This window comes from Phragmites australis, chromosome 6 (assembly GCF_958298935.1).
Source record: "Phragmites australis chromosome 6, lpPhrAust1.1, whole genome shotgun sequence".
NCBI lineage: Eukaryota > Viridiplantae > Streptophyta > Magnoliopsida > Poales > Poaceae > Phragmites > Phragmites australis.
Window position 1 is genome coordinate 6,128,605 of NC_084926.1, and position 10,551 is coordinate 6,139,155.

At 41.9% G+C, this 10,551-nt stretch overlaps 1 protein-coding gene across 1 annotated transcript; it reads right to left on the reverse strand.

Annotated features, from left to right (window-relative positions):
- Positions 1 to 200: 200 nt before the first annotated feature.
- LOC133921330 (uncharacterized) lies at positions 201 to 3,925 on the reverse strand. Its single transcript, XM_062366152.1, has 6 exons — positions 3,369 to 3,925; positions 3,195 to 3,295; positions 2,196 to 2,293; positions 1,379 to 1,587; positions 1,226 to 1,278; positions 201 to 450 (listed from the first exon to the last, which is right to left on the reverse strand). Exons 1-6 carry the CDS (start codon positions 3,757 to 3,759, stop codon positions 388 to 390), a joined length of 915 nt encoding a protein of 304 aa, XP_062222136.1. The 5' UTR covers positions 3,760 to 3,925; the 3' UTR covers positions 201 to 387.
- Between the last annotated feature and the right edge of the window lie 6,626 nt (positions 3,926 to 10,551).

Sequence of the window (10,551 nt, forward strand, 5' to 3'; positions counted from 1 at the left end):
CCAAAGCTCAAGTTTATAAAAAAAACTTAATACTTGTAATCTACCCTCAATAATAAAAATCGTCTCTTACTCAGCCGTTCACATATGCCGAAGGAGTGTTCTGTGTACATGTCACGATGCAAGGCACTGGTAGGAGAATTTTCTTTCATTTCGGGGTAAAATTCAATTCACCAGGTGACAGACCATGAGGAATATCCACATACGCAGAACAGTTTGATACGAAAAGAATCACAACAGTGGTACAGGTTTCTAGAGTTGTGTCAAAAATAAAAAAAGGTGAGAGGCATAACATTGCTTCATTGGGAGATAACGAATGAGATGGAATGCAATCAGCTAATGTACAATAGCATCTGGAAGCGTAGCGTAAGACCAGCTACTCTGCGCCTACTACTTCGCATTTTCTGCCTTTCCTGCTGCTGGATTTTTGTCATCGTCATCACTCTCCAATCCCTGCAAAAGTGAGAGGCAGTGTTGTCAGAGCAAACCAAATAGCAGCGAAGAAAAACCAATGAACAAAAAGGAAGGCTGCTGGGGCTGTAATCTATACATGGTGGAACCTATGGAAAGAGCGAAACCCGCACATCTTTGAAGGGAAGGAGCACCATGCAGATGGCGCACAGAATAATGGAGCATGTCGACCTCAGAAGGATGGCGTTCACGGAATTTGTAACAGATCAGGGGAAAGCAATCACCTGACCATGAGGAGCAGATATAGAGGCACCAGTTTTTATGTTTCTAATTGCTGCCCCCAAGATAATGTAACCTTGCCTCACTAAGGGCTAGGTCGGCTGAAATGGAGGGCCACCTGGTCATGTAAATCCCTCGTGTACTATCCTCTATTCCTAGCATTCCTAGCTTAATGAATTGGCAACAGTCCGGCCATTTGCGTAAAAAAAAGAATGAAAAATAAAAACCAATGAACTTGGTTAAACATGTCAAGTTTTTAATTGCCATACCATAACATGAGAAATGTGTAGAGATTCTATGGAACGACAGCGACGCTACATTTTGACAACACTAGAATACGGGGGTATCTGGAGTCCGGAATATACGATGTCTTAGTTATCCAATGTTATAATAACACATCACACTCCAACTCCACATTCTACAAGGTACAAAATACCAGGATGCATACGTGTTATATCAAAAATGCTGTAGCCAACTAAATCCTAGTTATACATGGTGGATACAGTAATTCCTTTCTTAAGGGAGCATGTGTACTTACTGAGGTACCATCAATCTTATCAAAGTCATCATCTAGCCCATCATCACCACCATCTGAAAGCAATCAATCAGACAAAAAATGTCATCTACAAGAACTGGAGAAGCATATAAAAACTCATGAGCTCGAGCAGGTACAGGGAAATGAATAGCATACCAGGACCCTCATCGTCACTGCCCAGATCTCCCAGGAGAAATACATCCAGATCATGCTCCGGATTTGTTGAAGTAGAAGTTTTGCTTGGCACTTTTGTGTCTTTCTGTTCTGCAGTTGTAGCTTGTGCGGTCTGGGATACTTCCTTCTGGGAATCCTTTTTTTCCTCCTCCGCTTTCACTTTCAGATCCTCAAAATATTTCTTCTCAAAGCTATTCGAATTATATTGAAGTCAGTATACACTAGTGTGCAGATAAACTAGGCCAAAACTAATATTATGATAGAACATAGTTAGCACCACCAAAGCAATCATTTAACTGGAATATGAAGACATTCAGTCCGATAACTAATGATTTCAAGGTAAGTTCCATTCTTCCACCTATCATTAAGGCATACACAGACAGCTACATGATTTACCCAAAAAAACCAGAGCAGCAGAACCAAAAATATTACATGGTGGAATATGCCATCAGTGATGCTTGTAATATAATGCAGTTATTGGCGAAGTACTTGAATTGCAACCAGTGGGAATTTCACAAATACAATTCATGACTAGACAAACTCAAATAAGATCCTAATTTCCTTCAACAGGCATAATACCAAGAATAAATGTCCAGCTATCTGGGTTCTAGTACAAGATCAAACCAATTCCAATGTGCACGAATCTAGGGTTCGAAACAAGACCATTGAATAAGCTAATTTCAATTATGATAAGTACCCTCCATTCTGCTGAATAGAATGTATCATGCACAAGATTGACGGAAAGCAAAAAAAGCATAAGATAATACAACATAAGCTGAAAAGGAGAAAGAAAACTCACGGGGCTATGTAGTTGTTTACTAGCAAGAAATAAATCCGCCAGAATTTACGCTCTTTCATGTATCTTGGGCATAGCTCATATCTGAACTTTGAAATTTCCTGGACATAAGATAACATTAGTCAATAGCATTTTTTTAAAAGAAGGCAGTATAACAATAAACTAGGAGAGATATTTGCTGGTTAGCAACAAAAATTATGAAGGTTAAGAGGAGAATAGTTTATTTTCCTCGTCCGACAAAATCTCAGAGATTGGAGTGACAATAACTCGATATACATGAATAACATCAAACAGAAAGAGAGTTCAGAATAGAACTGCGCATAAACGATATGGTAACTGCCACAATTTTAAACAGCATAGTTTGATCACAAACTACTATAAAACTCAGCCTCACTTTAAGTTCTAAATCCTAGGCTCCTAGCAGATTTAACTTGCATCTAAAATTGGCAAATCAATACTAGGAGCCACATTTAAGTTTCAACAGTTTCCTACACAAAGAACCTTCAATGGGGCTAGCACTTTTCTATGTCTTCACTAACGAAGAACATGCATTTCAAATCTGAACTCTCACTAGTTTTCTACCACTATTTTATCTTTTCATCAGTTTAGACTAACCATAAACATGTTAAAATATATCCTATCTGTAGGTGTCAGTTTTACGTATTATCATTGTACCACTTTTGGTTTGGTAATATATCCGGCTATATTTCATCTTCGCTTCTCATGCAAAAATGAAACCAGAAATACCATATATGAATTTTCAGCATTCATTTACATCACAATGATGATAAATCAATATTTTACAGTCACAAATGATATTTCTGACTCCTTTATTCTGAATTTCCCAAAGCTACAGACTCAGATTTGCACACCTATATTGTGTGATCCTTCATATTTGGATTTATCAGCAATGTATCAACTGCGCCAGACCCACAATCCCCAAGGACGCAGATGCATCAAACACTGTTTAATAACTGACAAAATGTTGGATGATGAGAAAACCTTGACGGCCGAGAGAACGAGTGTGGCGTGCCTGGCCTGCCACTCATTCAGATCCTGACGCACATTCGACACTGTGGGCACATCCGACATTTCTGGCTCATCTGCACGACCAAATATCCGATGAGATGCTTGAAAACCTCGAATTCCCTAAACCCAACCATGAAAACACTGCACCTTGCAAGGGGAAATCACGGAAGGTGTTCATGGCCATGCCCTTGACGAAGTCGCGGAGGTCGTCGGTGATGGCGTAGCGCTCGAGCTCCGCGGCGTCGGGCTCCGGCGCGGCGGCGGAGGGTACGGGAGAGATCGCGGGGATGGGCGGGATCGAGGGCACGGGGAGGTCGGAGGCGAGGTGCATGATCTGTCCGGCGAGGAGGTCGGCCTGCTTGGTGGCCTCGGCGGCGATCTCCCGCGATTTGGAGGCGGTCTCCGAGAAGATCTCCTTGGACTTCTTCGCCGTCTCCGAGACCAGCGCCGAGGAGCGCTTGGCCGCCTCTGCCGAGAGCTCCTGCGACCGCTTCGCCGCCTCGCCGGCGAAGGCGCGGGCCCTCTCCCAGAGATCCATTGCGGCCGGAAAGAAAAATCTAGAAGGTTCTGGGTCTTCTCGCCGCCGGTGACACGTCTCCGTTGACGTCGGTGCGTGACGGGGGTGTTTTAGTTGGGTTGTTGCTTGCGAAATGGGAAAATAGACTGAGGTTTTTGCAAAGTCACCTTCATTGGTGCCAAATCACTAGTTGGCGAACGTGGTATCCAGGCAAGGTAAGATGATTTTATATTTATCATCTCATGAAATAATATTTTTATTTGTGACTGTTTTATTTTTTATTTTATTTTCGTCGCTATTGCCTATTTTACTTATAAAAAAGACATATTTACCATTTAAAATAAAGTATCCATTGCAGTCCAATCAACTTGATATTTTTATATCTATTTTTACAATAAAAACTCAACAAATAAGAACACTAAAATTATTTACATAAAAATTTCTACAACTTTGGTATTCGACGTAAAAAAATAACTCTGATTTTTTATATGTCTAATCATAATCATAAAAATAAACATGTAGCTCCCTTCGACGACTTGAGAAATACATATCTCCTAATCTATTTATCTAAATTCATCGTTCAAAATTCCTATTGAGTATAAAAAAAATTCCTACAACTTTCTAGCCATCATATTCTAAGATTCAGCCTTAAAAAACCATAAACCTCGATTACATATATATGGCCACGCCCGAGGCCACCACCCTTATTCCTAAGAATAAATATATCTTTTTTTAATCAAATAGACGATATTGATGTGGAAGAAATGAAAATTAAAAAATCATAAATAAAAAATTCATTTTATAGGTCAATCTAAAAAATTTTATCTTTCGATGATAATTTTTAAAAAAAAATCTTATATATTTTTTGTATGGGTTCAGTCCAAAGAAAAGGTGAGACTTAGACCGGGTGATGCGTAGGGCCGTGCTTTGCCGGTGCTTCGTGCCGTGCCATGCACGGTTCGTTGTCGTTCTAGACGAGCGCAACCAGCCGGAGGATGGAGCAGCGACGATCTGCAAGTTACTCCTATCTGAAAGAGATCGAGGCGAGGCATGCATCCGAAGCCCGAGGGCGGCGACGCGGATGTGGGCGCCGCAGAGGTGGGGTCCTTGCGGTCTGGCTACTTCTGGTGCGGAGCATGCACGCCGCCTCCGCGGATCCGGAGGCCTCACGCTGTGAGTCCCGGCGCGATGAATACCATGCACTTCGCACTGCAGGCTGCGCTCTCCATGGCCATAGTCTTCCTCCAGTCCAAGCTTCCGCGATGGCGATAAGACGAACAAAGTCGATCCTGAAGTTCCTGGCTTCGTGAGGACGATACCGATGCCTTCATGGGCTGGGCTTGTTACACATGTGTTTCCCAAAATAATGTTTTGGGCTGTTAGTGCTGCTTGAATAGGTGGGATGGTGGACATGTTTGGTTCTGTGTACGACGTTGGATGGAACGATACTCCGTCGGTTCAAATCCCTTGTTCAAAAATAAAAGACATATTTTTTCAGTCTTTAAAGTTAGATTTTAATTAAAAAATTATAAAATGTATTATTTATAACTTATGTAACGTGAAAATATTTTGAATTCTAAATCTACTTGTATGCTTTTTATACACTAATTATTCTTATAATTTGATTAAATGTTAGTCAAAATACACATAGTTTGACTTTTTTTAAAAATTACATCTTCTATTTCTGAACAGATGGAATACAATTCAGTAAATAGTGTCTATCCAGGTGTTTGGTTGAGGGCTCAGGTTGAATGGAGTCATCCACTTAAGGTAATATTCGTTAAGATTCAGGATCGTTTGATCCGCAAAAAAGAGCCAGACAAAGCCATTAGTCTGCGACTCCTCAGCTCCAGAGCGGATTATGCGGCTTTTTTCAAAAAAAAAAAATCTTCTCTCTTTTTCTATTTAGATAGTAAGATTGTCGTGGTCCAAAAGTAACCAATTTTTTTATTCTATAATTTATGTTAAAAGGATTCATCTTAATATCTCTTATAGATTTCAAAATAAAAATCTCCAAAGAGAGCTACTCCTGAAAATTCTAGCAATTTTAGAAACCTCAAAAAAATTCTCAAAAATCTGAAAAATTCACTAATATTCCTCTCCTATGGCATAATAATTTCTAAAATTATTTTCAACCATAGCTTATTTGGTGAAATGTGGGTTCCATTACAATTCTCCATTTATATACATCTTTATCATTTCATATGTTATTCTCTTTTTAATCCAATTTGAATGCAAACAAATTCTAACATGCACAAATTCATCCAAACAATTATGGAATGCATATAAATATAAATATGCACAATCAACTCGGCTCATCCCATTCATCCAACTAAACAAAAAATTGACTTATCCCATCAATTCAACCCAAAAAAAATGAATTACCTCATTAAAAAAATAAGAATATCCCTATTCCATCCAATCTTATCATCCAACCAAATATACTCTTATCGTGTCATTTTTTGCCGTGCCGGACTAGAATAAAGACACATCCAAACATAGCCCAATGGGCCGCACATCCAGGCATGACATGGCATGGGACATAGCCCACACGGCTCAATAGTTATTTGTGCCGTGTCGTACCAAAATGTTGTGCCGTGGGCTATCCAAAACATTGTATTGTGGGCCATCCAGAGAAGACACGGCCCTAGTCTCCAAAACAATCCCATTTAAGATCTTTGTATAATAAAATAAAGTAATTTAAATATTTATTTTTTATTAAAGACAAAAATTAAATAATTTAACTAAATACCCTCAATTCATCCACAGTTCTATATCTGTATTTCTTAGACCTGTATACGACCAGCTAAGAAAGTTAGATCTGGATCATACCAAATAGGACCTAAAAGCGGGATAACTGTAAATAATTGTATAATGATTTAGGACTAGAGTGGATACTACTACACAGTTTCTTCTTTGGTATTGAAGTTTTTGTTACGGCAAAACTTATGTTCAAAATAAAAGTACAAAAAGATATGATATATTTGTATCTTGGCAGGGTCTGATTGGTTGTTCGTATAAAAATAATTTAGTTCGGTAGATATGTATAATTTTATAAGAAGTGTGTTCAGTTATTCGTATGTACTGTTCCAATCTGATCTGATAGATGCAAATATACGCTCGCAGCTTGGCCTAACGGATACAGGCTACTGCATCCGTTTATACAGGTGGACCTATTTATCAGTGTCACAAAATCATTTTGATACAAATAACTAATCATAGTCTCAACTCTCGCATCTGCTTATACAACTTTAAATCCGATCAATCAAATAAAAGCTCAATTTAATATATTCAGACAATATAATAAACTAAATATTTTTTAACAAATATAATTTCACAATATGTATATACGGTTCATGCACACAAAGCACACACGGGCAAACTAACCACATTGATAGCTGCTGTCAACATGCATTTATGTTTCATTTGAGTTGCATTTCAAGATGCTATTGGAATACGCAGACCGGTGCCATTGTTTGATACGTCGCAATGTCTACGCACGGCGCATCGTTGACTTACCACAGGCAGCAGTGGAGAGGGTGAAAAGTGATTTTGGGAGGAAGGGAGTGGTCAACAGGTGAACCAGGAGGGGACGAAGTGTGTTAAGCGTCGGAGGCCCCTAGACGTCAGGTTTCAGTTTGCGTTTTGACCCACTGGGTATGGGAACTTTTAATTTTTATGTTTTTTAAAATAAAAAATTATAAATATATATGTCCGGTTTGAAAAATAACAGTCAGTTCGTTGGAAGGGGATCAACAGCGACAAACTCCCCTACAATACATAAAAATTTTAGAATTTTTATAGCTATTTTGATAGTATTTTAAATTTTAAGAGTATTAAAATATAATATTTTTATTTTTAAATATATCGTCGGTTGAAAGTACGACGAGTAGATTTGTAATATTTTAAAACAGAATCATATGTTTGCAATTTTTATTTAAAAATAAAAAATAAGAAACTCCTTAGGTATGGCCGCAATTGCCGAGGCAAGAGACAGGCCGAAATCAGCCTACAGCAGGTCCGCTCGCAAGATTAGGCCGTTCATCAAATGGGCCCTCTCATGCACGCCGCGTGCTCCTGGCCTTTTTTCTGGTGGATTTCTTCCGGCTGAGGGTGTTATGGGCCGCGCAGCAAATTGGGACTGGCGTGCAGCTGAATAAGCTGGGTGGGTATGGGCGCCTAGCCTTCTTCTGGGCGAATTCAGCCCACCATGAGTTGGGGCCTCTAACCCAACGGCGAGTGGCGACTGTCCGTCTATTCTGAATTATGCTTTATAATCAGATTACGTAAATAAATAGATGAATTCTGAAAGCAGATTGCAGTAATCTAAATCTCGATTGTGGCACAATTCACAATCCACCTCAGAGTAGCTTTTATAATCTAAAATTCAAATTATCACAATTCGTAGTGGAAACAAACAGACCCTAAATATTAGTATACTACTCAACCGTGGTTGGTTGATGCCAATGGCGAGGCCATGTTTGGTTTACCTTTTGATGTGTTTTGTTAGCTAGAAGCAAAAGTAAAAAGTTGAATCAAATAGTTTATTTTTAAAAATAATTTCTAAGAAACAAAAACCATCATTATTATTAAAAATCAGAAGCAAGTACATTTTATAACTTCTAAAAGATATTATATATTTTATCCGTATCAAAAGATAATTCAAAAATAATTTTCAATAAACATCTTTTGGACAGCGGGTTTTAAAAACAGCTTTTGAAAAAGATCAGCCTAACCAGAATCCTACTTGATTATCGTTAAGCGGCTTCTTCAGATCAGCGAGAAGCCTTCGACATCAGCTAGAAAGGCGACTAGCCACAAAAGGCCGAAGATAAGGTCAGCACCGATTTTTGTCTTCGACAGAAAAACCTAGCTACATATGCCCCGTGAATTCCGGCCGCAAAGAGTTGGAGAATCGAACGATACAAGAAGGCATCACGCGCGACAGCCCATTTTCGAACCTGTTGTATTCCGCAACCTAGCACCTGTGCGTTCGATCGTAATGTGCAAGTTGTATTTTTCGCGTCGGGATTTTGGACTCATTGATAGTCAATACCCCCCCCCCCCTCCCCCCACTCGCCCTGAACTCTGTTGCCCGTCCATTAGGCGGTCACACTCGCATGCACGCACTATCGAAAGCACTGTCTCGCTTCGGACAACAACAAGATCTTTAGGATCGATCTCTAGTTCTCTACTCCCTTGCCTGACGAGAGAAAGCGGTACCTAGCACGCCAATTAGCTAGGGTCGTCGGTAGCGTCAAGGGCCGATCATTTCGGCACTTGTCAGTATCCTCGTAGTCCCTTTGCATTGACTCTAGATATGCCCTATGCGGCTATGCACTTCTGCTGGCTACGTGGAGTCACTAAACCAGCTGAACCGTGACAAGAACAAATCCCTCGGCACCAGGGATGTGCTAACTTGGTGGCTTAAGCCTACAGGCGGCTTGCTCCACTGGCTTATCCTCGTCATCGTCCAATCCGCACGACACTGATCGTATCGGTAATCACTGCCCTGTCGCCAACGGCGTAACTGAGCCCTGATCACTATGCTTTACGACCGTAACTGTCCTGCAGGACCTCCTTGGTTGTCATCTCCCAACCAAATCGACGCTGAAGCAGTTGAGGTCCTCCAGGCGCCCTGGCATGTACACGCGGACACTTGATCAGTCGCAGCTGTGGACTGTGCAGGACCACAGGGGTGCCTTTCAGGATGTCCAAGAGATGGAAGCAACACATGAGCTAGCTAGATGGCCATATGAATAGCCATTGAATTCCTAAAGGCCTTCGTCACCATTATCTCCTCATCACCATCCAAATCTTTGGGACCTCACCAGTCAGTACTCACTAGTGACTCGCCTGCTTACCTACACGTCGATCGGCCAGCGTTCTCGCCGGGGCCCCTCCTCACCCGGATACGTACACGCGCAGGATACACCTGCGAGTTGTAGCTGGGGCTGGGCTACCGGCCACGTACGGGCGAAAGTGAAAAGTGAGAAGTGAGAGTCGTTAGTGCGAGTTTAAATGGGCAGATATCTTTGAGCTCGAGCATCCAACCAGGGAGGCACGAGAGAGACCAGGCCGGAAACACTGTCACGCCGGGGCATCCGAGTCGTGGTGCCGTCGGGAGCCAAGCATTAAGACGACCCCGGAATAGGAGTTCGTTAGGCGAGAGACAGCTCGGGCCGCACATGCCGTTCTGAATTCGAGCACCACCGCTGTCCCTCTCGCTCAACCGTCCCGTGCCGCAGGGCGAGATGGGAGAACTCAAATGGTTACGACCGTGCGCGCGCACAGTTGTACGCGGGGGCGCTGGCGTGCCTCGCCGTGGGCCGTGGCGTCGCTTTCGGCTATCCCACAGGCCACAGCGATCCATGTCTCGGGGATCACCGAAAGCAACAACTGGGGTGGCCGGGTGGGGATCCCCCGCCGCGCCCTGCCGCTGTCAGCTTCGTGTCATGCTGTCTTGTTCGCCTTGCCCTAGCTAGTAGTCTACCCCCTTCACACCACTAGCTAGCTCGCTATAGCTGGGCCGACGCCGTACGTAAGAGCACGCCGGCATATCTCTCTCTCAAGTCAGGTCTCAACCGTGACGTTCAGAGACTGGACCAATTCAAGTCTGCACGCATCAGAGGAAATAGCCAAACTGTGTTGCACGACTTGGTCTTAATTCGTTTGCTCTCTCTAGGTATAGTCTGCTAAGCGTACGTTCTGTTGCGCTGGTTCATCAAGTTGGTCATCCATCGATCCTGCAGGGCCAATCACAGTTTCACCCAACACTCTTTGAGCCTAGTTCTTGACTTCGAGTCATCTAGC